The sequence below is a fragment of the Oncorhynchus nerka genome, linkage group LG8 (assembly GCF_034236695.1).
Source record: "Oncorhynchus nerka isolate Pitt River linkage group LG8, Oner_Uvic_2.0, whole genome shotgun sequence".
Taxonomy (NCBI): domain Eukaryota; kingdom Metazoa; phylum Chordata; class Actinopteri; order Salmoniformes; family Salmonidae; genus Oncorhynchus; species Oncorhynchus nerka.
This window is the reverse complement of record NC_088403.1, coordinates 43,143,167-43,169,535: the sequence shown is the minus strand read 5'-3', so window position 1 is coordinate 43,169,535 and position 26,369 is coordinate 43,143,167. Positions and strand designations below refer to the sequence as shown.

Genomic DNA, 26,369 nt, shown 5'->3' with positions numbered 1-26,369 from the left:
AATGAGCAAACTAGAATGCTGTTTGGCCCTAAACAGAGAGTACACTGTGGCAGAATACCTGACCACTGTGACTGACCCAAAATTAAGGAAAGTTTTGACTATGTATAGACTCAGTGAACATAGCCTTGCTATTGAGCCGAAGGCAGACCTGGCTCTCAAGGGAAGACAGGATATGTGCACAATGCCCACAAAATTATATGGAAACTGAGCTGCACTTCCTTACCTCCTGTCAAATGTATGACCATATTAGAGACACATATTTCCCTCAGATTACACAGATCCACAAAGAATTTGAAAAAACCAAAAAACATTTAGATAAACTCCCATATCTACTGGGTGAAATACCACAATGTGCCATCACAGCAGCAAGATTTGTGACCTGTTGCCACAAGAAAAGGACAACAGGTGAAGAACAAACACCATTGTAAATACAACCCATATTTATGTTGATTTATTTTCCCTTTTGTACTTTAACTATTTGCATGTCGTTACAACACTGTATATAGACATAATATGACATTTGAAATGTCTTTATTATTTTGGAACTATGTTTCCCATGCCAATAAAGCCCTTGAATTTAATGACGAGGGAGGGACCGAGACCGAGTGAGAGACCGAGCGAGAGAGACGTAGTGACAAATGCATGACTTGTGCATGGACCTCGTGGCGCAACGGTAGCGCGTCTGACTCCAGATCAGAAGGTTGCGTGTTCAAATCACGTCGGGGTCAATCTGTTTTAATCTATGAGATGTTCATGTTTGTGATTGAATAACGTTAAGACACTGTAGAAATGCCATTCTACTGAAAACCTGAGCTCTTCAGCCCTGTAGGCTGTGGGTAAAATAACTAAAGAGTATACACTATGTTAATACAGTTACACAGCCTGAAGAGCTCAGGTTTTCAGTAGAAAGGTTTTCACAAAGCAAGTGAAGTAGATGTGAAATAAACAATACACATTTACAATTAACATTACACTCACAGAAGTTCCAAAATAATAAAGACATTTCAAAGACATTTCCGGGCTGAGCTTCTTCGTGAAGAAGGCACAGGGGCGGAGCTTCGATGGCATACCCGAACGCTGAATTTGCCGACTCCCACCACGGTAAAGGAGGTGCAGTGGTTTCTTGGGTTTGCCAATTACTACCGGAGGTTTATCCTCGGTTTTGGTCAGGTAGCGGCTCCCATTACCTCACTACTGAAGGGGGGCCCGGTGAGTTTGCAGTGGTCGGCTGAGTCGGACAGGGTTTTTAGTCACCTGAAGGCTCTGTTTACCTCGGCTCCTGTGCTGGCCCATCCGGATCCATCTTTGGCATTCATACTGGAGGTGGATGCGTCCGAGGCTGGGATAGGAGCCGTGCTCTCTCAGTGCTCGGGTACGTCATCGAAGCTCCGCCCCTGTGCCTGGCGGAGCCTGGCGGAGCGAAACTATGACGTGGGGGACCGGGAGCTGCTGGCTGTCGTAAAGGCTCTAAAGGCGTGGAGACATTGGCTTGAGGGGGCTAAACACCCTTTTCTCATCTGGACTGACCACCGCAATCTGGAGTACATCCGGGCAGACTGAACCCTCGCCAGGCAAAGTGGGCCATGTTTTTCACCCGTTTTGTGTTCACCCTTTCTTACAGACCAGGCTCCCAGAACGTGAAGGCAGACGCATTGTCCCGGCTGTATGACACAGTGGAGTGGCCCATGGATCCCACTCCCATACTCCCAGCCTCCTGCCTGGTGGCGCCGGTAGTGTGGGAGCTGTCCGTAACCGGTTGATCTATTGGGCCCACACATCACCTTCCTCTGGTGATCCTGGGATCGGTCGGACAGTGCACTGTTTGAGCGGTTGGTACTGGTGGCCTACCTTGGCTAAGGACGTTAGGGTTTATGTTTCCTTCTGCTCGGTGTGCGCCCAGTGTAAGGCTCCTAGGCACCTGCCCAGAGGGAAGCTACACCCCTTACCCGTTCCACAACGGCCTTGGTCGCACCTGACGGTGGATTTTCTTACCAATCTCCCCCTCACAGGGTAACACCGCGATCCTGGTCGTTGTGGATCGGTTCTCTAAGTCCTATCGTCTCCTCCCTCTGCCTGGTCTCCCTACGGCCCTACAGGCTGCAGAGGCCTTGTTTACGCACGTCTTCCGGCACTACGGGGTGCCTGAGGATATAGTGTCTGATCGAGGTCCCCAAACTTAGAATGGATCAATTATAATCAACAGAGATTCATTAACTATACTGACTTTACATGAACAGCCTTAGGAGAACAGGTACAGGCGACTAGCAAAATGACATAGCAGAATAGACAAGCTTTAAATTGGCGTTTTATCTGAGAAAGGTGGTGTCTGTGTGATGTTTGGAGATGATTGTTGTACTTTTATTCCCAATAACACTGTACTAGATGGATCTTTTCCTTTAGCTATGCCCAAACTGAAGGGATTGCGACAAGAGGTTAAGGACAATGCAGGATTTAACCCATGCTTGGGACTGGTTGGATTTAGCTTTAGGTAAATGGGGTTACTCCAGGAGGAGGATATGATTGCAATGATTATGGTGATCAAGGTTTTCCTATTTTTAGTAAAACACCTGACTCTAATGTGCTTGATTGAAAACTGGACTGCTGAGATATGTATAACCTTGTAATCACTTACTCTGGAATGTATTTTCTATTTCCTTTCTACCTTTGACAATGGATAAAGGATGTTAGAACTTCTGAATTTTGTTTACTTAAACTTGTAGGTAACATAGGGAAATTCCGGTGACAAGTTTCCACGGATCATGTCCTTAATCCTTTAACAGGTATTTTCATTTGTGATTTCACTGGTGTTACAGAGGTGTCTGCAAGGAAGGATCTTGTTTAAGTGTCATATTTAGAATGACATTAAAAGGTTTTTCTTATTTTCTTTGTGTTTTGCATAACTGAGATAACCCCAGGCAAGGCTATGTATTACATGCTCATGCGTTTACATTGTATTTTCAGTTTGATTTTACTTTGTATTTGTACAGATTGGATCCTTTTCTTCTTTCTATTGTACAGGTATGGAGGTGTTTGATCCGGTCTTCTTTGAGTTTATGGAGTCTCAATCGTTAGGCCAGATAGGGGGATGTTTGCTCAGTGCTTGATGATTGATGCTCCCTTGCCTTTGATTTTTTTTTGTGTTTTTGTTTGGGACTAATTAGTCCCAAAGGGGGGATTACGTCGGAGCAATACTCATGACTATGATTACATTTCCATTATTAGCAGCATCTTAGCTGTCCACGTTGGAGAGCTAAGACAGAATGGAACATATAGAACATATAGGAATGGAACATATAGGACCCGTATAGGACCAAGGCCCTGCTACCATTATAACCTATACAGCTGTCAGATGTGGGCGTTAACAAGCAAGAACTGAGATGGAAAAATGATGATAAAGAAAGGTCAAGGGAAGCTATTTTCATATAGAGGGAGGGGACTATATACGTTAGAATACTATAAAGGCAGGACTCTGTAATATGAGAACTTAGTCTTTTCCATGGAGGGGCTCGGCTCTGTTACGTTTGTAAAAGAGTCTTTACATGGAAGGGCTCGGGCTTTGCTACCTTGTATTAAAGTCTCATTTGAATTCACAAGTTCTAGTAAATGTGTTATATTTCTGAGGCAATATTCCACCACAACTTTTACTCAAGTAGTATTTTACTGTGACTTTCACTTTTACTAAGTAATTTTCTAGTAAAACCTGTTTGGGATAGGGGGCTGCATTTTCACATTCGGAGGAAAAGTGTGCCCAGAGTAAACTGCCTGCTACTCAGGCCCAGATGCATATACATGCATATTATTAGTAGTATTGGATAGAAAACACTCTGAAATTTCTAAAACTGTTTGAATGATGTCTGTGAGTATAACAGAATTCATTAAGCAGGTGAAAACCTGAGAAAAGTCCAACCAGGAAGTGGAAAATCTGAAGTTTGCAGTTTTTCAACTCATTGCCTATCGAATACACAGTGTCTATGGGGTCATATTGCACTTCCCAAGGCTTCCACTAGATGTCAACAGTCTTTAGAACCTTGTTTGATGCTTCTACTGTCAGGGAGGGGGGAATGGGAGCTGAATGAGTCAGAGGTCTGCTAGAGTGGCATGAGCTGATCACGAGCATTCACGTGAGAGGTAGCTTGCGATCCATTGCATTTCTACAGACCAAGGAATTCTCCGGTTTAAACATTATTGAAGATTTATGCTAAAAACATCCTAAAGATTGATTCTATACTTCATTTGACATGTTTCTACGAACTATAATATTACATTTCATCTGAACTTTTGCCAGGACTTTCCCGCATGTCGTGAGTTTGGATTGTGTACTAAACGCGCAAACAAAAAGGAGGTATTTGGACAGAAATGATGGACTTTATCGAACAAATCAAACATTTATTGTGGAACTGGGATTCCTGGGAGTGCATTCTGATGAAGATCATCAGATCATCTTTGTAAGTGAATATTTATAATGCTATTTCTGACTTCTGTTGACTCCACAACATGGCGGATATCTGTTTGGCTTGTTTTGTTGTCTGAGCGCTGTACTTCGATTATTGCATGGTGTGCTTTTTCCGTAAAGGTTTTTAGAAATCTGACATAGCGGTTGGATTAAGGAGAAGTAAATCTATAATTCTGTGCATAATACTTGTGTCTCTTATCAAAGTTTATTATGAGTATTTCTGTAAATTGATGTGGCTCTGAAAATTCGCCAGATGTTTTTCGAGGCACAACATTACTGACCATAAAGCACCAATATAAACTGAGATTTTTGTATATAAATATGAACTTTATCGAACAAAACATACATGTATTGTGTAACATGAAGTCCTATGAGTGTCATCTGATGAAGATCATCAAAGGTTAGTGATTAATTTTTTATCTCTAATTCTACTTTTTGTGACTACTCTCTTTGGCTGGAAAATGGCTGTATGTGTTTTTTTGTGACTAAGCTCTGACCTAACATAATCATATGGTGTGCTTTCGCTGTAAAGCATTTTTTAAATCGGACACGATGGGTAGATTAACAAGAAGTCAAGCTTTAATTTGGTCTATTGCACTTGTGAATGTTTGAAAGTTAAATATTTCTAAAAAATATTTTTTAATTTCGCGCTCTGCCTTTTCAGCGGATAGCCCTAACAACTTTTAGGTTATCTTTACTTTTACTCAAGCATGACAATTGAGTACTTTTTCCACTACTGCCTGACTCCATGTGGATGGACAAACCCAACCCAGTTTTATGACTCAATAATAAGGCCAACTAAAGGTGATGTAGTTTTGCAGTCACTGGCAGGCGCGTTCACAGATAGGGTTCTAGCCGCTCCTGAGCACCTAACCTTTCGCCTTCCTATGAGAAAAGTGCCCTAAAAAAAAGTGCCCTTTCAGATTGGTAGTATTTTTTAAATAATACCTTTTTATTATACTAGTAGTATATTTTATTTCATTTTCTGTAAATAATTGCCCATCAAACTAGGTAATCTCTCATATTCTAATCTTGGAAAATTCCCCTCCCCGCTCCTCTCCTTTTTTCTTTCCCACGCTAGAGTGCACTGCACTTGTCCTCCAGCTGCTGCAGAAGCTACCGGCACCTAGTGGTATTATGAGTAGTGGCACACAGGCTACTTTTTAAAGTTGTATGTCGTCTCTCATGGTCAGTGACAGGGAAGGGTTCAACTCAACTGTTTTTAAGCCTACAATGTTAGCACTTGCCACTCCAAAGGTCGGTGCATGGCCCTGGTCACTGGAGTCAATGATGGGGTGGTCTATAGTTTAGTTTTATCACCTAACTAGCCCCTCCTCTACCAAGCTAACCTCCACCCTAGATGCCACCACCAGGATTTAAGCAGCTTCGCATCTACCTCTAGAGCCATTCTGTAGCTAGCTGAGAAGAGAGCACAGGAGGAGTTGTCTCTGACATTTAAAAAAAAAAATCTTCTGAATTCTTCTCAGTGGGGGAGGTACTGTAGAGAGATAACTGAAGTCTACCATATCTAATTTTTCGTGGAAACCAACGAGACATTTTTTTCCTCCCTCAACGTTGAAGAAACTGTACAACTAGCAACATGTGTACAGGAAAGTGCTCTAAGGTCATTGCGATCTCGCTCTACGTCCTGGCGGGGGTCTCAATCATCTGTAACATCATTGCGTTCTTCCCCGACTGGTCGACGAAGTACGCCAAGTTGGACAGAGAAGAAAATGGAGCCCGGATCACCGACGAGGTCAAATACATGGGAGGTGTCATCGGCGGAGGAATCATGGTGAGTTTAAAGTTTAGTTAGACTATTGTGTGACTTAATTGGTTTAAAAGACTCGGCTTTAGTTCAGTTCCATTTCAATCCAGTCAGTTTGAAAATTTTCAATTGAAATTGATCAAATTTGAATAGAAATGTCAGCTTATTGACTGAACTGAAATGCAATTGACCCCAACCCTGGTTTAGACATGCTGATTCTATAGAGTATTGGTCACATCATCACAGGTTTGTGTGGTCATTTCCAAGATAAAAACAATTGAAGTGGAATAATGTAACATTACTGTGACCAACAGTTCCCAAATGTTAATTCCCCTGATGTTGCTGACTATATGTACATTTTAAATATGCTCTCTCTAAATATGCCTCTCCACACCAACAGTTGTGATAAAAGTATTCTCAAATGTTTTATTTACCTATTTGCTCTCTCTCTCTCTCTCTCTCTCTCTCTCTCTCTCTCTCTCTCTCTCTCTCACACGCTCTCTCTTCAGTGCCTTATTCCAGCAATCCATATCCACCTGACTAGCAGCAATGGTTGCTGTGCCAACCGCTGTGGGGTAAGTCTAACTACACTCTAACTACTGCTCCCCCCAATCCCAACCTTAACCATTCATATCTGATCCTATATCAGTTGTTAAAAAGAACTTGCACCTACTTTAAGCCCATAACACCTGACACAATAAGAGGGTGAGGGGTCTGGGACTCTGGGGGGGGGGGCAATGACAGTTACAGCCATAATGGTTAAAGAAGAAATTGCTTGACTTTACCACCCCCTGCTGGTGAAACAGGTGTAATACCAGGAAATAATTCACTGGGTGTCTGTGGCCAATGACTGCCCACAAAGTAACACTCTCCCACATTATGGTTAGTGTAATTCCACAATAAAGCAATTTGTGACAGGCAAAAGCATAACATTACAAGATAAATCAAACATATAACTACTGGCTGAGAAATGCACTGTACAGTGAGGCAAAAAAAGTATTTAGTCAGCCACCAATTGTGCAAGTTCTCCCACTTAAAAAGATGAGAGAGACCTGTAATTTTCATCATAGGTACACATCAACTATGACAGACAAAATGAGGAAAAAAAATCCAGAACATTGTAGGATTTTTAATGAATTTATTTGCAAATTATGGTGGAAAATAAGTATTTGGTCACCTACAAACAAGCAAGATTTCTGGCTCTCACAGACCTGTAACTTCTTCTTTAAGAGACTCCTCTGTCCTCCACTCGTTACCTTGTTACCTGAACTTGTTATCAGTATAAAAGACACCTGTCCACAACCTCAAACAGTCACACTCCAACACCACTATGGCCAAGACCAAAGAGCTGTCAAAGGACACCAGACACAAAATTGTAGACCTGCACCAGGCTGGGAAGACTGAATCTGCAATTGGTAAGCAGCTTGGTTTGAAGAAATCAACTGTGGGAGCAATTATTAGGAAATGGAAGACATACAAGACCACTGATAATCTCCCTCGATCTGGGGCTCCACGCAAGATCTCACCCCATGGGGTCAAAATGATCACAAGAACGGTGAGCAAAAATCCCAGAACCACACGGGGGGACCTAGTGAATGACCTGCAGAGAGCTAGGACCAAAGTAACAAAGCCTACCATCAGTAACACACTACGCCGCCAGGGACTCAAATCCTGCAGTGCCAGATGTGTCCCCCTGCATAAACCAGTACATGTCCAGGTCCGTCTGAAGATTGGGAGAATGTCATATGGTCAGATGAAACCAAAATATAACTTTTTGGTAAAAACTCTCTCTCATTTTGTCTGTCATAGTTGAAGTGTACCTATGATGAAAATTACAGGCCTCTCTCATCTTTTTAAGTGGGAGAACTTGCACAATTGGTGGCTGACTAAATACTTTTTTGCCCCAATGTATTTATTCAACCTTTAGTTAAGCAAAGTTTGTAGAAGCCCAAATAAATCGTATTTTCTAAGTAGTAAATACACAACAAAGATGAAATGTACAACATACTCAACCTTCTCTTACCCTGACCCCTGACCTCTGGATTATCCTTGCTACACTTTAGATGTTCCTGTCCATTGGGTTTGCTGCTGCTGGGGTTGTTGGAGCACTGTACAGTCTGGCTACATCTGCCCTGGGCCTGTCCAATGGACCTGTCTGCCTCTTTACGGAAACACCAACATCTGTTCCAGGGTGGGGGAGACCTTTCTTGAACAAGTAAGTTTATTTATGTATTTTATTACTTGTTTTAAATTGTATTTTTATGGTTTATTTTATGTAGGCCGTCATTGTAAATAAGAATGTGTTCTTAACTGACTTGCCTAGTTAAATAAAGGTTAAATAAAATAAAATACAATTTTTTTACCGGGTAGTCCCATTGAGGTCAAAGACTGATTTTCTAAAGATAATATACAGTACCAGTTAAATGTTTGGACACACCTACTCATTACAGGGTTTTTATATATTTGTACTATTTTCTACATTGTAGAATAATAATGAAGACATCAAAACTATGAAATAACACATATGGAATCATGTAATAACAAAAAAAGTGTTAAACAAATCAAAATATTTTAATTTTGGATTTTTCAAAGTAGCCACAATTTGCCTTGATGATAGTTTTTCACACACTTGGCATTCTCTCAACCACCTTCACCTGGAATGCATATCAATTAACAGGTGTGCCTTGTTAAAACTTAATATGTGAAATGTTTTCTTTCTTAATGTGTTTGAGCCAATCAGTTGTGTTGTGACAAGGTAGGGGTGGTATACAGAATATAGCCCTATTTGGTTAAAGACCAAGTTCATATTATGGCAAGAATAAGCAAAGAGAAATTACGGTCCATCATTACTTTAAGACTTGAAGGTCAGTCAATCAAGATAATTTTAAGATCTTTGAAAGTTTCTTCAAGTGCAATCGCAAAAACGATCAACCCCTATGATGAAACTGGCTCTCATGAGGACCACCACAGGAACGGAAGACCCAGAGTTACTTCCGCTGCAGAGGATAAGTTCATTAGAGATTCCAGCCTCAGAAATTGCAGCCCAACTAAATGCTTTACAGAGAGTTTAAGTAACAGACACATCTCAACATCAACTGTTCAGAGCAGACTGTGTGAATCAGGTCTTTATGGTCGAATAATAAAAAATACAAATAAATGTAACCTTTATATAAATAGGCAAGTCAGTTAAGAACAAATTCTTACTTACAAAGACGGCCTACATCTGCCAAACCCGGACAATGCTGGACCAATTGTGCACTGCCCTATGGGACTCCCAATCACGGTCGGTTGTGATACAGCCTGAATTGCTACAGAAAAACCACTACTAAAGGACACAAATAAGAAGATGGGACTTGCTTGGCCCAAGAAATTGCTGGAAATCTGTCCTTTGGTCTGATGAGTCAAAATTTGAGATTTTTGGTTCCAACTGCCGTGTCTTTGTGAGACACAGAGTAGATGAACAGATGATCTCCGCATTTGTGATTCCCATCGTGAAGCATGGAGGAGGAGGTGTGATTGTGTGGGGGTGCTTTGCTGGTGACACTGTCTGTGATTTATTTAGAATTCAAGGCACACTTAACCAGCATGGTTTCCACAGCCTTCTGCAGCGATACGCCATCCTATCTGCCTTGCACTTAGTGGGACTATCATTTGTTTTTCAACAGGACAATAACGCATTCCAGGTGAAGCTGGTTGAGAGAATACCAAGAGTGTGCAAAGCTGTCATCAAGGCAAAGGGTGGCTACTTTGAAGAATCTCAAATATAAAATAGATTTGGATTTGTTTAACCCTTTTTTGGTTACTACATGATTCCATATGTGTTATTTCATAGTTTTGATGTCCTCGCTATTATTCTACAATGTAGAAAATAGTACAAATAAAGAAAAACCACTGAATGAGTAGGTTTGTTCAAACTTTTGACTGGTACTGTATGTATATTTATTTTTGTCTTTGGGGACTAGTGCTGGCTACTGTAAAGAACTTTCTGACAAAAGATTAATATAATTGATTGTTCCTCATTGCAGCAACGGGAGTTACCTGGGCGACAGTGACCTGTGGACAAAGTGTATAGAGCCCGAAGGTGTTGTGGAGTTTAACCTTGGGTTGTTCGCCACGCTGTTGGTGGTGGCAAGTCTGGAGCTGGTGCTGTGTGGAATACAGATGGTCAACGGACTGTTCGGATGCATCTGTGGCACCTGTGGCGGCAGGGAGGTGAGATAGTGTGTGTGTGTGTGGGGGGGGGGGGGGGGGTGGTAAGAGGTTACATTTACATAAAGGTTACATTTATTTGTATTTTTTATTTTTCGACCATAAAGGCCTGATTCACACAGTCTGCTCTGGAGTGGTAAGAGAGGGGATGAAAGAAATAAACAAATAAAGGAAGGAGGAAAGAAAGAGGATTGGTGTTCACCTAACCGTTGACCTCTATTTCCTGCCAGTAGGAAGCGTGATGATCCATGATGACCATCGACTGTGACCATTTTTCAACCACGACCACTTGACCACTTGAGGAACACAAAGAAGAACTGACCACAACCCATCTGTGCCCATTTGTCAAGAGGAATGAATGGTTATTGAAGAAAGGTTGACGTATTCACTGTCTCTTCTCTATGGCCTACAAAGGGTGTTTATAATAGACTTATAATGGCTTACTGTATTAGGCTGTTCAAAACACATTAGTGACTGTAATAATCAGTAGTTATGTTCATTGATATGACATTCTGTAAATCTTATGTTTCTCATCTTTCAATATAATTCTATGCATATTTTATTTTATATTTTGAAATAAATGCTGGGTGAAAAAAAACAAATTATGTTTATTATTTATCTCCTTTTTGACGTTTATTTTTTTTGTTTACATTTCCTGGTCAAAATGTTTCTCATGAAAATATTTTATTAAATTGTAAGTAAATATGCTCACAGTTGAAGTATATTATTCAACAGAACATACATATATCGTAATCATTCATTACATGATCATAGCATTACATTTATTGAATGATTCCGTTACAAATGTAGCCTAGATGAAACAGTATGGAGGAAGAAATAAGTAAGACATTCAAACCTGCAATATAGTCAGTCACTTGTTGGGCGAACCGACGAAATTCACATAGAATTTTAAGTTATAGATCTGTCATTCGCATTGAATGCAAGTCTAAGAAGCGGTAGATCTGTTCTATGTCCGTTATTTCTATACTTCCCGTTCTAAAGTTTATTTTGTGCATCTTTTACTCTCGGTTTTGTACACCAGCTTTAAACACAATATTTTTGGTTATGGAAAATATATTTCACAACGGTTTGGTAAAATGATTATCTGCACATGCTTATTTTGTCACATAAACAAACTGTAATCTGGCGAACTATTAGAATTTGTGCAAAGACGAAATGTCGGATCGATATCTGCATATTGCACCATTAAGCAAAAATAACATGACCCCGACGTGATTTGAACACGCAACCTTCTGATCTGGAGTCAGACGCGCTACCGTTGCGCCACGAGGTCCATACAACAATATAGCTGTGTATGGTTTATACTTCTCTCTCTGTTAGTTGTAGTAAAATAGTTATGTTGTGACAGTTATTTGTTATATTGGTAACTACAACTGTACAAAATGGTTCTTCCGATTTGCGAAATGTAGCCTAAATCATATAAAAAATATACAATAACGTTTAAATTAAAAACGGTTTGATACCGATACTGTTCAAATGGGATGTACATTCTTCATTACATAAAAATATAATTACTTTTGGATTCAAAACGTTTTTTTTCTTCCCGATCCAAATTAACAGTTATATCTAGCAATGTCGTGATTAACAGCATGCATTGCCAAGTGAATTTAAATGTCCGTTCCTTCTCTTTCAGTCACGTAAAAGTCAGTCGCAGGCTAATAATTCTCACTCTCACTTGGAAAGATAAAAGAAAATGTCGTCGAGGCACGCCATTAATGTGCAAGCTGTTTCAATATGCTTTGTGTTGTAGTCACGACAGACAAAGATATATAGTGAAGCAAACTTTACTAGGCATGTTGTTAACCAGCACATTAATCAAGTAAGTAACAACTGGTTTCCGTTTCCTGTGTAACATCAATATGAGTAAAATAAATATTGCTACATGTTCTTTTTTACATTTTTAATTTTACAGACTCCACATAACTTTGGCTTGTAGTCCATGTCTGCAATAAACTGGAATGTGAACTAAATGTTTGTTTACTGTCTCTGACTGCCCATCAATTATTATTATTTTTTACCTTCACACAAATTCTTTCAGGTGTATAGGTCTTCGGATGGCCCTACCAGACCTTGTGTGGGCTCTTCCTCAGGTGTCGCCTGTTCCTCCTGAAGACTTGTCCCTGTTCTGTCTTCACCTCGTAGGATCTTTGCTCCACAGGTCCGACTACTGTGGCCCTCTGCCACCACTGTTTCTGTCCTGTGCGTGGCTGAACTCTCACCCTGTCATCTCGTTGCAGCTCTGTGAGGTCCTTAGCAGAGGTGTCGTAGTACTTTGCCTGCTTCTGTTGTCTTTCTTTGAACTTCTCCAGCTGACAGTTTGCTATCCCCGGTCTCAGAAGATTTTCACTCATTATAAGTAGTGGCTTTTGTACGTCTTCCCATGAGCACCTGTAACCGCGGCACTTTTTTTCAAACTGCCGCCTGGGATGTAATTCTTCATTTACATCGATGAGATCCAGGATCTTTTGAGTACCGCTGCCACCATGTTTAAATATGCTTTGTGTTGTAGTCACGACAGACAAAGATATATAGTTAAACAAACTTTACTAGGCATGATGTTAACCAGCACATTAATCAAGTAAGTAACAACTGGTTTCCGTTTCCTGTGTAACAGCAATATGAGTAACATCAATATTGCTACACAAGCTACATACAAACAGAAAGCAGCTATAATAACAGTTAGCTCGTGTCACGAGAATTTTCAATCCCAATGATGATAACTAACAATCATTTAAGCATGTTATGGAATTATGACTCTTAGCACATTTCATACATTTATATGATTTCAGGGTGGAATCCTTTAGTCATTACTTTAAACATATAAATTACTTTATTTGCTAGCTAGATAAACAGAAAGCAGAGCTAGCAAACTTAGTTAAAGGTAGCTAAATAAAACTTGCTGAGGAAAATACAGTAAATAGCTAGCAATGTCAATATAAAATTAATCTAAAAACATATTCAATTATTTATTCCTATTTAACAAATTTTTCAAATATGAAGACAAATATATAGTAAAGAAATAGTGTTCTCTTTCCGTTTTTTTCCGTCCTCTGGAGCAGCAGGTTGTCACCGTCAAAATCACCGTCTTTTGCGCAACACAAGTTAGAACTCATCAAATCCCATTGTGACGTAGAGAGGGACACTATTTGGCCAGGGGGACATTATTTGACATGACAGGCCCTTGATAGGAAACGTAAAAGAGAGGCTGTGTGTGTGTGAATGCAATGAGAGCTTCCCCTTATAAACGCAGAAGAGAAACAGTCAATAATGTCACAGACAGAGAGACATACATTTACAACACAGATATAGAGTGAGAGAAGAATGAGAGAAGACATGGAAAAAGAGAGCAGAGAGAGAGAGAGAGAGAAAAAGAGTGGTGTGAGAGAGAGGGACTACTCCTTCTTTGCAGACTGATGATTCAGACCTTGTCTGCAGTTCAGAGCGAAAAGAGAGAGGAACCAAGGTACCTGCGATTTACTGTAGATCTCAAGAACTTCAGAAAGAGAATCTCCCACTCACAGAATCATCCAACAGGTGAGTTCCATTCCATGCAATCACTATTAGCTGTGTATGACTATAGTATTTGTACGTACCAACATCATATTCACTCAACACTGGTACTGTATGCTTCCAAACATCAATGATACTTTGTAACTGCATCAATAACGGCAGCATCAATAACTGCAGATGAGGTAGAATGATAACTTCATATGTGTGTGTTTTTGTGTTGATCCTCCTGAATGTGTGTGTGTGTGTGTGTATTTACATTACAGTATAGGTGATAAAAGAGAGAGAAAGAGAAAAAGTCAGAGCGAAAAGATGAGAAGACTTGACAGATTAACATCTCAACTGTTGCTTCACACAGAGTATCATCTTTTCTTTATTCTCCACAGTTACAGATACCGTTGCAATGGAGAGTGACGTGACTGAATACGCAAAAGTAGACTCGAGTAAAATGTGCCAAACAGACAGTAAAATACACAATCTAGACCAGGGATCAGCAACTAGATTCAGCCGCGGACTGATTTTTTCTTGAGCGGACGGTCAGGGGGCTGGAACATAATTACAAATGATTTGTGACTGCAAATTGACCAGAAGATACCCAAACAGATATAATGTTTGACTAAAGCATAATCATTTCAAACTTCGCTTACATGTGTATACAATCATGTCGTGTCTCTCTATTATGCGTGGGAATACCTTGGAACAGATTTCTTAAATTAAATCACTTGGAGCTGATTTCCTGGTGTTTTTTTTGTCTTTTCAAAATTTTATTTTAATGAAAACATAAGAATTCGGGGGCCAAATTCGCCCAGCGGGCTGCCAGTTGGGGAACCCTGATCTAGACCATAGAAAACAATTACATCTTGGCTACAATGGAATTAAATAGATTTTCAAAAAAATATACATGCTAGGAGACATAGCATATCAACAAGTTACATTTCTCAACTGTTTTGCAACGCTATAGCAGTCATGTAGTGTCTGCTCATGCTTTACAGTCTCCGTGACTTTATGAGACATTAATAAAGGCATTCGCTTTCACTGTAGTAAGAACGCCTTTTTGTTCCTCTTTGGTAAATGCAATAACCTATTTAAATATTACACCGAGTGTACAAAACATTAAGAACACCTTTCTAATATTGAGTTGCCCTCAGAACAGCCTCAATTCGTCAGGGCATGGACTCTACAAGGTGTCGAAAGCGTTCCACAGGGATGCTGTGGCCCATGTTGACTCCAATGCTTCCCACAGTTGTATCGAGTTGGCTGCAGTTCTTGACACAAACCAGTGCACCTGGCACCTACTACCACACCCCGTTCCAAAGCACTTAAATCTTTTGTTGCGTTTATGTATTTTGTTTTGTTGCTTTTTGTGCTATTGCGCTGTCTGCGTGCTACATGTTGCTTGTTTTATGTTGCTCTGCATGTGCTCACTGCTCATTGTTTGTCTGTATTGTTATTGTAATTGTTGTTAATAACCTGCCCAGGGACTGTGGTTGAAAATTAGCCGGCTGGCTAAAACCGTCACTTTTACTGAAACGTTAATTAACGTGCACTCTACCTGTAAAAATACAAATAAACTCTTGCCCCTTCACCCTCTGAATGGCACATATGCACAATCCATGATTCAATTATCTCAAGGCTTAAAAATCCTTCTTTAATCCTCCCTTTCATCGACACTGGTTTAAGTGGATTTAACACGTGACATCAATAAGGGATCATAGCTTACCTCTGGATTCACCTGGTCAGTCTGTGGCATGGAAAGAGCAGGTGTTCATAATGTTTTGTACACTCACTCTATATGGCACAGTATCTGTCAGGGGGAAATCTTTACAGTGTTAAATAATGACTTCGGGCATCCCGAGTGGAGAAGCGGTCTAAGGCACTGCAGTGCTTGAGGCGTCACCACAGATCCAGGAGACCCATGAGGCGACGCAGGTTATTACTCCGACACATTGGTGCGACTGGCTTCCGGGTTCAACGAGCAGTGTGTCAAGAAGCAGTGCAGTTTGGCAGGGTCTTGTTTTGGAGGACGCGTGGCTCTCGACCTTCGCCTCTCCCGAGTCTGTACGGGAGTTGCAGCAATGGGACAAGACTGTAACTACCAATTGGACATACGAAAGTTGGGGAGAAAAAGCCAGACTAACCGGTGCCCCTGCACATTGACTCTGTACCAGTACCACCTGTATATAGCCTTGCTACTCATATATAGCCTTGCTACTGTTATTTTCCCTGTCATTTTACTTTCTTTACTTTTCTATTGTTTACCAAATACCTATTGCACTGTTGGTTAGGGCTTGTAAGTAAGCATTTCACTATTCGGCACACGTGACAAATAAACTTTGATTTGAATAAGAATAAATCTAATTCAAATGACTTCCTCCCTGACTGACTGGCTGTTCACCATCCCGATTTCATCATCTTGGCAGTTAGACTTTTTGTATACAAAACTAACAACAGTGAAAATAGATGTGCGTCCCAAATGGCATGATATTCCCAACATAGTGCACTAATTTAGACCAGATCCCCGGTAGCGCACTATAAATGGCATAGGATGCCATTTTGGGTAGCAGACTTTGTCTTGTGTCGATCAGACGGGTATCCAATGAAACAGGTATGAGGAGTTAGCGAGGTAACTTTGGTCACCTTTGAGTTCAACTCGGGATAACAAGTCATACAAAAGTGGCTCAGGTCAATTTCTATGGCAACGAATCCTTCAGAACGAACCTGCTCTGAGGCAGGCTTACTCACGGCTAACTCCACTTACCCTGAACGAAATGACTGAGGCGTGAGTTGAGGGCCAATCAAATCAGATTCCATCCCTTTAGCAAAGATTGCGTCATCATCCCCTTCCTTTGAAGGAGACGACTGAATGAATATGTAATTGATCAAACGTTTTTTTTGTGTTTAAAAATAGTCATGTTAAAATAATCACATTAAACATGTAATATTGACAGAATGCATTTCGAACTTCGTGCAATGTAACACTTGTATGACTTAATAGAAAATAAATATAAATAGGAGTGGGAAAACGGTTCTTGTTCATTGATAAGCACACCAAACCACACCAAACCACACCAAAGACGACGTTAACGATAAGTCATCAAATAAAGATGGCACTTCTAAAAGCCTATTTCACACCATAGCTTGCTGAATTTGCAAGATAACTTTTATTTCATTTTGATCCCTAGCCGTGACCCCACTCTCCGAGGGTGTCTCAGGAGGAGTTGGGATACCGAAAATACATTTCCACACTCATATAGGTAACCCACTTGTACATGCAGTGAAACTGGACAAATATATTTGACTTTTTCGGGATTGATGCTTTGTCTTACTGTAGAATTCAGCATTCGACGAGCCACGTGCGACATGCACGAGCAGTTCCAAGCCTTCAAGAGTTAGTGGCAGGTGGACGAGCAATAACAACCGTCAACGTTTGGATGAAGCCTGAGCTGGAATGTCAAGCTAACTGAAGCCGGTTAGGTTTAGAAAACCCTGAGTAGATCTAGTTTGCTTTGTGGGATACCCCTCTGGGGATACAAATGAATACACACAAAAATAAACAGACAGACTGTCGGGGAAATGGAGCCTCTTTCACAATAACTCTGTAAAAGACCAGTACATTTTACTTGTAAAACGGGTGCTTTGAAGACGTGTAAGAGAGGGAGATGGTGGGATAAATAGGAACATGGATAGACAGAAATCGAAAGACGTAGAAGAGGGAGAGAGATATACAGTTGAAGTCGGAAGTTTACATACACCTTAGCCAAATACATTTAACCTCTTAAGTCGACCCTCTACTTTTTTGAACATTCTGTTAAAAATCGCGCAACATTTCAGCGCCCTGCTACTCATGCCAGGAATATAGTATACGCATTTGCTTAGTCTGTGTGGATAGAAAACACTCAGACGTTTAAAAAACTGGTTAAATCACTGCTGTGGCTTTACCAGAACGGCATTTACATCGAAAAGCACAGGAAAAACTGATCACTGAAAATGGGAAAATATATCCATGCGCTACTTGAACCCATTGATAAAGGTGAACCACAATTAATTGACTGAGGTTGCAGTACCTACAGCTTCCACACGGTGTCTAGAGTCTTGTCATTTCCCTTCGAGTTTTTTCTTGGTCAAACACATGCAGGGCACCGTATCTCCTCTGGTCTAGGACCGGATATTTTCGTTGAGTTTCTAGCCGGACATTTTTCCAGACGGACAGCTAATGATCTTTACATCGCCTCCTGATGAATTTTATCGCTTATTAACGTTTACTAATACCTAAAGTTGCATTACAAACGTATTTCTCAAGTGTTTTGTGAAAGTTTATCGTCGACTTTTTGAATTTTAAAAATGACGTTACGTTTTGAAACGATGTTTTTTTCGTTTATCACACAGTCTACATATAACGATATCTAGGCTTTATATGGACCGATTTAATCGAAATAAAGACCCAAATAGTGTTTATGGGACATCTAGGAGTGCCAACAAAGAAGATGGTGAAAGGTAATGAATGTTTTCTATTTTATTGTGCGGTTTGTGTAACGCCGAAATGCTAATTATTTTGTTTACGTCCCTGTGGGTCTTTTTTGGGGTGTTACATGCTATCAGATAATAGCTTCTCATGCTTTCGCCGAAAAGCATTTTAAAAATCTGACTTGTTGCCTGGATTCACAACGAGTGTAGCTTTAATTCGATACCCTGCATGTGTATTTTAATGAACTTTTGAGTTTTAACTAATACTATTAGCATTTAGCGTAGCGCATTTGCATTTCCAGAGCTCTAGTTGGGACGCAAGCGTCCCGAGTAGAAGCAACAGGTTAAACTAAGTTTTTCCCAATTCCTGACAATCATAGTAAATATTCCCTGTCTTAGGCAGGTTGGATCACCACTCTATTTTAAGAATGTGAAATGTCCGCATAAGAGTAGAGAGAATTATTTATTTCAGCTTTTATTTCTATCATCAAATTCCCAGTGGGTCAGAAGTTTACATACACTCAATTAGTATTTGGTAGCATTGCCTTTGAATTGTTTAACCTGGGTTAAATGTTTTGGGTAGCCTTCCACAAGCTTCCTACAATAAGTTGGGTGAATGTTGGCCTATTCCTCCTGACAGAGCTTGTGTAACTGAGTCAGGTTTGTAGGCCTCTTTGCTCGCACACGCTTTTTCAGTTCTGCCCACAAATTTTCTACAGGAATGAGGTCAGACTTTGTGATGGCCACTCCAATACCTTGACTTTGTTGTCCTTAAGCCATTTTGCCACAACTTTGGAAGTATGTTTGGGGTCATTGTCCATTTGGAAGACCCATTTCCGACCAAGCTTTAACTTCCTGACTGACGTCTTGAGATGTTGCTTCAATATATCCACATAATTTTCCTCCCTCATGTTGCCATCTATTTTGTGAAGTGCACCAGTTCCTACTGCAGCAAAGCACCCCTACAACATGATGCTGCCACCCCCGTGCTTCATGGTTGGGATGGTGTTCTTCGGCTTGCAAGCCTCCCCCTTTTTCCTCCAAACATAACGATAGATATTATGGCCAAACATTTCTATTTTTGTTTCATCAGACCAGAGGACATTTCTCCAAAAAGTACGATCTTTGTCCACATGTGCAGTTGCAAACCGTAGTCTGGCTTTTTAATGGCGGTTTTGGAGCAGTGGCTTCTTCCTTGCTGAGCGGCCATTCAGGACTCATTTTACTGTGGATACAGATACTTTTGTACCTGTTTCCTCCAGCATCTTCACAAGGTCCTTTGCTGTTGTTCTTGGATTGATTTGCACTTTTCTCACAAAAGTATGTTTATCTCTAGGAGACAGAACCCGCTCCTTCCTAAGCGGTATGATGGCTGCGTGGTCCCATGGTGTTTATACTTGCGTAGCATTGTTTGTACAGATGAACGTGGTACCTTCAGGTGTTTGGAAATTTCTCCCAAGTATGGACCAGACTTGTGGAGGTCTACAATTGTTTTTCTGAGGTCTTGATTTCCCCATGATGTCAAGCAAAGAGGCACTGAGTTTGAAGTTAGGCCTTGAAATACATCCACAGGCACACCTCCAATTGACTCAAATGATGTATGTGGCTTCTACAGCCATTATATAATTTTCTGGAATTTTCCAAGCTGTTTAATGGAAGTCAACTTAGTGTATGTAAACTTCTGACCTACTGGAATTGTGATACAGTGAATTATAAATTAAATAATCTGTCTGTAAACAATTGTTGGAAAACTATAAATGTCCTAACCGACTTGCCAAAACTATAGTTGTTAACAAGACATTTGTGGAGTGGTTGAAAAGCGAGTTTTAATGACTCCAACCTAAGTGTATGTAAACTCCCGACATCAACTGTATATACACACATGACATTTGAAATCTATTATTTTGGAACTTCTGTGAGTGTAATGTTTACTGTTAATTTGTTACTGTTTATTTCCTTTTTGTTTATTATCTTACTTCACCTGCTTTGGCAATGTTTACACACGTTTCCCATGCCAATACATTGCTTGAATTGAATTGAATTGAATTGAGAGACAGAGATGACTTTCACACCTCTCTGCTGTGGAGTCATGCTTACGAAACAACTTTTATTGGTTTTGACACCCCCCCACCACCACCTCTCTTGCACACACACAAACATACACAAACACAACTGGTTAATAGGGGACTACAGATTCTTCAGAGGAAATGGTGGTGGTTGTGGTAGAGGTACCTCAAAGGAAACCGTTTGATCTGGCTCTCTTTCTATCTCTCTCTTTCTATCTGTCTCACCTCTCTTTCCTGTCTTCCTGACACAACAGAATTCACATATAAGTAGCAGGAAACCAGCCATGTCCACATGTAACTGACATTCTCGCTCTCTCTCGCTATCCCCCACACGTTCTCTGTCTCTCTCTCACGCTCTCCCCCTCTGCAGAAAAGCACCACCAAAGACGAGGTAACCATGACCATCAACACCACCCATAACTGCACTGAGCCCCAGATTAACCTCATTTTCGTGGGGGTCTACGTCATTGTCTTCACCGTCGGCCTCTTCCTCAATCTCACAGGTACAAGGAGAGAACATACTCAACTCTTACCCTCTTGCATAAAGAAATAAAAGGGTGCTTGGAGCCAACGATCTAGAAGAAAAAGAAACGCACACCTATTTAGGCAAGGTGCTGGCTAGCGGAGTAGAAAACTTGAAAATAAAGCAGAGCCCTCTCTCCTTTATTTTCATGGAGCCAACAATCTATCACATCACAAATGAAGCCTCCTCGGGTCATATGTATCAGGCATCTCAGAATGGATCTACTGTAGGAGCAGGCCCTCCCCATCCATGTATTCTTATTCATTGGGATGTGAAATGCAAAACTGATCCTAAATCAGCCCTCCTTCTCTGAGACACATACAGTGCATTCTGAAAATATTCAGACCCCTTGACTTTTGATATTTTGTTACTTTACAGCCTTATTAAAAAAAAATCCCTCATCAATGTACACACAATACTCCATAATTACAAAGCAAAAACAGTTTTTTAAAATAATGTTTGCAAATATATTAAAAATCAAAAAATGAAACATTTTAGGCCAATTTTGCGTCGCCCTATTTTTTTTTTATTTTTTTATTTCACCTTTATTTAACCAGGTAGGCTAGTTGAGAACAAGTTCTCATTTGCAACTGCGACCTGGCCAAGATAAAGCATAGCAGTGTGAACAGACAACACAGAGTTACACATGGAGTAAGCAATTAACAAGTCAATAACACAGTAGAAAAAAAATGGGCAGTCTATATACAATGTGTGCAAAAGGCATGAGGAGGTAGGCGAATAATACAATTTTGCAGATTAACACTGGGGTGATAAATGATCAGATGGTCATGTACAGGTAGAGATATTGGTGTGCAAAAGAGCAGAAAAGTAAATAAATAAATAAAAAAAACAGTATAAAAACAGTATGGGGATGAGGTAGGTGAAAATGGGTGGGCTATTTACCAATAGACTATGTACAGCTGCAGCGATCGGTTAGCTGCTCGGATAGCTGATGTTTGAAGTTGGTGAGGGAGATAAAGTCTCCAACTTCAGCGTTTTGCAGTTCGTTCCAGTCACAGGCAGCAGAGTACTGGAACGAAAGGCGGCCAAATGAGGTGTTGGCTTTAGGGATGATCAGTGAGATACACCTGCTGGAGCGTGTGCTACGGATGGGTGTTGCCATCGTGACCAGTGAACTGAGATAAGGCGGAGCTTTACCTAGCATGGACTTGTAGATGACCTGGAGCCAGTGGGTCTGGCGACGAATATGTAGCGAGGGCCAGCCGACTAGAGCATACAAGTCGCAGTGGTGGGTGGTATAAGGTGCTTTGGTGACAAAACGGATGGCACTATGATAGACTGCATCCAGTTTGCTGAGTAGAGTGTTGGAAGCCATTTTGTAGATGACATCGCCGAAATCGAGGATCGGTAGGATAGTCAGTTTTACTAGGGTAAGCTTGGCGGCGTGAGTGAAGGAGGCTTTGTTGCGGAATAGAAAGCCGACTCTTGATTTGATTTTTGATTGGAGATGTTTGATGTGAGTCTGGAAGGAGAGTTTGCAGTCTAGCCAGACACCTAGGTACTTATAGATGTCCACATATTCAAGGTCGGAACCATCCAGGGTGGTGATGCTAGTCGGGCATGCGGGTGCAGGCAGCGATCGGTTGAAAAGCATGCATTTGGTTTTACTCGCGTTTAAGAGCAGTTGGAGGCCACGGAAGGAGTGCTGTATGGCATTGAAGCTCGTTTGGAGGTTAGATAGCACAGTGTCCAAGGACGGGCCGAAAGTATATAGAATGGTGTCGTCTGCGTAGAGGTGGATCAGGGAATCGCCCGCAGCAAGAGCAACATCATTGATATATACAGAGAAAAGAGTCGGCCCGAGAATTGAACCCTGTGGCACCCCCATAGAGACTGCCAGAGGACCGGACAGCATGCCCTCCGATTTGACACACTGAACTCTGTCTGCAAAGTAATTGGTGAACCAGGCAAGGCAGTCATCCGAAAAACCGAGGCTACTGAGTCTGCCGATAAGGATATGGTGTGTATGTCATCCAGCCCTGGCGTTTTCCCGGACTTAAAGGCTTTAATTGCATCAAGAAGTTTCTCCTCTGTAATTTGGCCTTCACATGAGTCTTCCTGTACAACTGATATTGGATTGCATGGCCTCTAAAGACACATTTAAAAGTGTCCCATACAATAAGGGGATCTGCGGCACCTATGTTATGTCAGAAAACGTCAGTTATAAATGATTCTGTCCTGGTTAAAAACAAGTTAGCATCCAATAGGCTTTGATAAAATGTCCAATATCCTCTCCCATGTGGAAATTCTGTAAGAGTGATGTATATGCAAATTATTTGATGGTCCGACCCTATTCTGTCCCCATCAACAGTTTCCTTCAAAGGATTGTTTGTATAGAATGATAATAGGGAGAGTCAACTAAAGGCGTTAACTCATTGCATCTATCCAGACCAAATGGATCACTGGGCCAGCCACTCTTAAACAGCACCTGGGCCAGCACAGGTGAAACACTTTCTGACTAACAAAGATGGACAAGCCAGCACAGGTGTAACACATAGTGACTAGCAAGGTGACACCAATCGGTGCACCCCATATGCTGAATGGAAAAACCAAAGCCTGTAAAAATACAACCGCAGCACTCACTTGAGTTGCAATTCAAGCTTTTTTTTTCCCATTTTCAATGTTCAACCTTACAGCACTGGTAGTCTTCTTCTGTTATACCAAGTTGTGGTCCCACACCATGGTCTACATGACAAACCTGGCCATCGCAGACCTCCTCCTGGTCCTCACTCTGCCCCTGAGGATCTACTACCATCTGGGCTTGTCCGGGTTACCTCAGGTCTTGTGTGAAGGTAATGGCTGGCTCGGGGTTGTTACCAGGGCTGGAGTCTATAACATGTACATTTAGTCAAGTCAATCCTTATTTTTCTTCTTCTTCATTCATTCATTCATTTCAGGGATGGGCCTGGTTCTTCTGGTCAACATGTATAGCAGCATATTCCTCCTCACCTGCATGTGTTTTGACCGCTGCATGGCCGTGTGCCTACCCATGTTGTCCTGGGTCCAGGAGGGGCGTAAGAAAGCCCCGCTGGTCTGCCTTGGGGTGTGGCTGCTCACCGCAGGCGCCAGCCTCCCCATCTACATCTCCAAACGCAGGTATAGGATACAACTAGGGCCAAGAGTTTTTCCTGGTCAGGTTAACATGAGTGCTGATGTAAGATCTGTTTAGCCTTTTCGATCACAATTAACAAGACTACATGGACAGGGGGGGACCTGATCCTAGTTCAGCACTCCTGCTCTGAAACGCTTTATGAATACAGGCCCTGGTCAGAGAGAACTCATTGCCCTATAACATCACGTCAGTCCTAAACGTATTTTCTATAGACACTGATATTCTCTCTTCTCTTTCTCTCTCTCTCTCTTTCTTTCTTTCTTTCTCTCTTTTTCTTTCTCTCCCACTCTCTCTGTACCCTCTCTCTTTAGAGAGGTGTCAAAGGACATCGAGGTCAATTGTTTCGGGAACCTCCCAGTCTACGCCATGCAGCCCATGGCGGTCGCATCGACTTTAACAGTCGGCTTCGGCATCCCCTTATTGGTGATGTTAGTCTGTTCCTGGGCATTGATCCAGGCCATCACAAGGAGCTCCATAGCCCAAACAGACTTCATCGACTCTGGGAAGATTCAGAGGATGATCACCATCAGCCTGGTGATATTCCTCACCTGTTTCCTGCCCTACCATGGGACTCTGGCCCTCCTCTATGTCCATAGGGAGGCGATAACATGCCCCCTTCTGGCAGCATACCACTATAGGTAGGTAGCTTTAGGTTTACTGTATCTATTTATGTTGTACATTTCTTGTCTGTTGTATTTGAATTAATATGACTTATTATTTTGTTATTAAAAATATTATTATTATTACAGCCTAATGGTGGCCTGTCTGAATGCCATGTTGGACCCACTAGCCTACTACTTCACAACAGACACGTTCAGGAGGAAGATGGATAAGGATTCTGTCAGAACAGCTCTTAGAGGAACAACAGGGAATCCAGAGGACCAGTCGATACTTTAAAGATGTTCCATCAAGGGCGTAACAGTTTCTTGAACATTGGGGGGACGGAGTCTAACATTTGGGCATTATGGATGTTCCCTGTAAACAGTCACAGCTCTGAGGGGATCAACATGAGGGGATCCAGGGGACCTGTCAATACCTGAAAGACTTTAAATATAGTTCAAATGTGGAGTCTTTATAACAATTGTGAATTTATAAAAGGATCCACAGGCATACGATTCTCATTGAACTTTTTTCCAATGAAGTCTCGTCTACAGAGCTGCATCGGTTATTGACGTTTGCAGATGTTACACATGAGGCTAATGCAGGCCCAGGTGTCCATGGCTCAAATTGTGTCGGGATCTACTAATTCCTGCTGGGTCTTTGCTTTGGGAATCCTGTTTTGTTGACTTTTCAGCCTTTCACTGACATTTAATTGGTTGATGAAAAGTAGCTAACTAAACTTTCGGATGAAATACACCAACAGAGTGGACAGAGGCCAGGCTTTGTGTAATTCAGCTCCAACTACATTGATTCGCCCAAGGTCAATGCTTAAACATTTTATAATTATGAAACGCTTACCTCCTGTCTATGTTTGTACTCTTTAGTTGCGTGCCTTTCTTTGTTTGCTGAAATCCATGCTTTTTCAAGAAACATGAATCAAATACAACCATTGCTCATTGCTGCTCATTGCTGTTGCTCTAAGATGGCAACTCAGCCCAAATGCACGTGCCAATTGAATCTCAACCAGGAAACGGTCGGGGGTTGGAAACTTCCTTCACCACGAAGTGGAGTTTAGTCAGTTAGATGAAGAGTAGACCCAAGGTAATATGGAGAACCAGTTTATGGCTTCCATGGACTGGATAGCTGGAGTTGATCTACCCTGAATTGTGTTTTTTTTCCTATGTTGCGAAGGTGCAACACGAACAGTGACAAATGAACTGGCGGAGATGGCGTGAGATGTAGCCACTGAACAAACAGTGCCAATATATCCTCCAAACACATTTCATCCTTCCACAAGATATAGTCTCGACACAAATCTAGGGTTGCTACCCAAGCCGGCTGGTCGTTCGTTCTATCGGTTCGGTTGCCAGAGACGCGACCCAGTCGTTTAGTCTTTTTGTTCTGTATCTATGGACACAGCCAAGTTGTTCGTTCTAAATGTTCCATTGCCATACTGACTGGCAACACTCGTATCCCTTGCTTGCTAGCTGGCCCACTACGGCTGTCAGTCAGTCACGTCAAAAAGTGCAGTCAGAATAACAGCAAAGTAGCTGCATTTTCATTTGTTCGAGCTGTTTTCTAATGACATTTATTTGGATACATCCATAACAATGAGCTAATGAGGC

General features: G+C 41.3%; 2 protein-coding genes and 2 non-coding genes across 6 annotated transcripts; 3 read left to right on the top strand and 1 right to left on the bottom strand.

Annotated features, from left to right (window-relative positions):
* Window positions 1-656: 656 nt before the first annotated feature.
* On the top strand, window positions 657-728 carry trnaw-cca (transfer RNA tryptophan (anticodon CCA)). Its single transcript has one exon. It is a non-coding gene; the product is annotated as a tRNA-Trp (tRNA).
* A 5,102-nt stretch (window positions 729-5,830) lies between these two features.
* Window positions 5,831-11,032, top strand: LOC115133329 (transmembrane 4 L6 family member 4-like). 2 transcript variants are annotated; one of them, XM_029666448.2, is made up of 5 exons: window positions 5,831-6,248; window positions 6,731-6,796; window positions 8,285-8,436; window positions 10,247-10,433; window positions 10,664-11,032. In XM_029666448.2, exons 1-5 carry the CDS (start codon window positions 6,054-6,056, stop codon window positions 10,670-10,672), a joined length of 609 nt encoding a protein of 202 aa, XP_029522308.1. In that variant the 5' UTR covers window positions 5,831-6,053; the 3' UTR covers window positions 10,673-11,032. The 2 variants fall into 2 exon arrangements, with proteins under 2 accessions (XP_029522308.1, XP_029522309.1); XM_029666449.2 differs by having other exon boundaries at window positions 5,834-6,248; window positions 10,661-11,032.
* A 620-nt stretch (window positions 11,033-11,652) lies between these two features.
* On the bottom strand, window positions 11,653-11,724 carry trnaw-cca (transfer RNA tryptophan (anticodon CCA)). The gene has a single exon. It is a non-coding gene; the product is annotated as a tRNA-Trp (tRNA).
* Window positions 11,725-12,734: 1,010 nt separating this feature from the next.
* On the top strand, window positions 12,735-25,690 carry LOC115133327 (lysophosphatidic acid receptor 6-like). 2 transcript variants are annotated; one of them, XM_029666445.2, is made up of 7 exons: window positions 12,735-13,029; window positions 13,887-13,985; window positions 20,859-20,991; window positions 23,669-23,824; window positions 23,930-24,128; window positions 24,456-24,782; window positions 24,894-25,690. In XM_029666445.2, exons 3-7 carry the CDS (start codon window positions 20,886-20,888, stop codon window positions 25,039-25,041), a joined length of 936 nt encoding a protein of 311 aa, XP_029522305.1. In that variant the 5' UTR covers window positions 12,735-13,029; window positions 13,887-13,985; window positions 20,859-20,885; the 3' UTR covers window positions 25,042-25,690. The 2 variants fall into 2 exon arrangements, with proteins under 2 accessions (XP_029522305.1, XP_029522306.1); XM_029666446.2 differs by lacking the exon at window positions 12,735-13,029 and having other exon boundaries at window positions 13,416-13,985.
* Window positions 25,691-26,369: the final 679 nt, after the last annotated feature.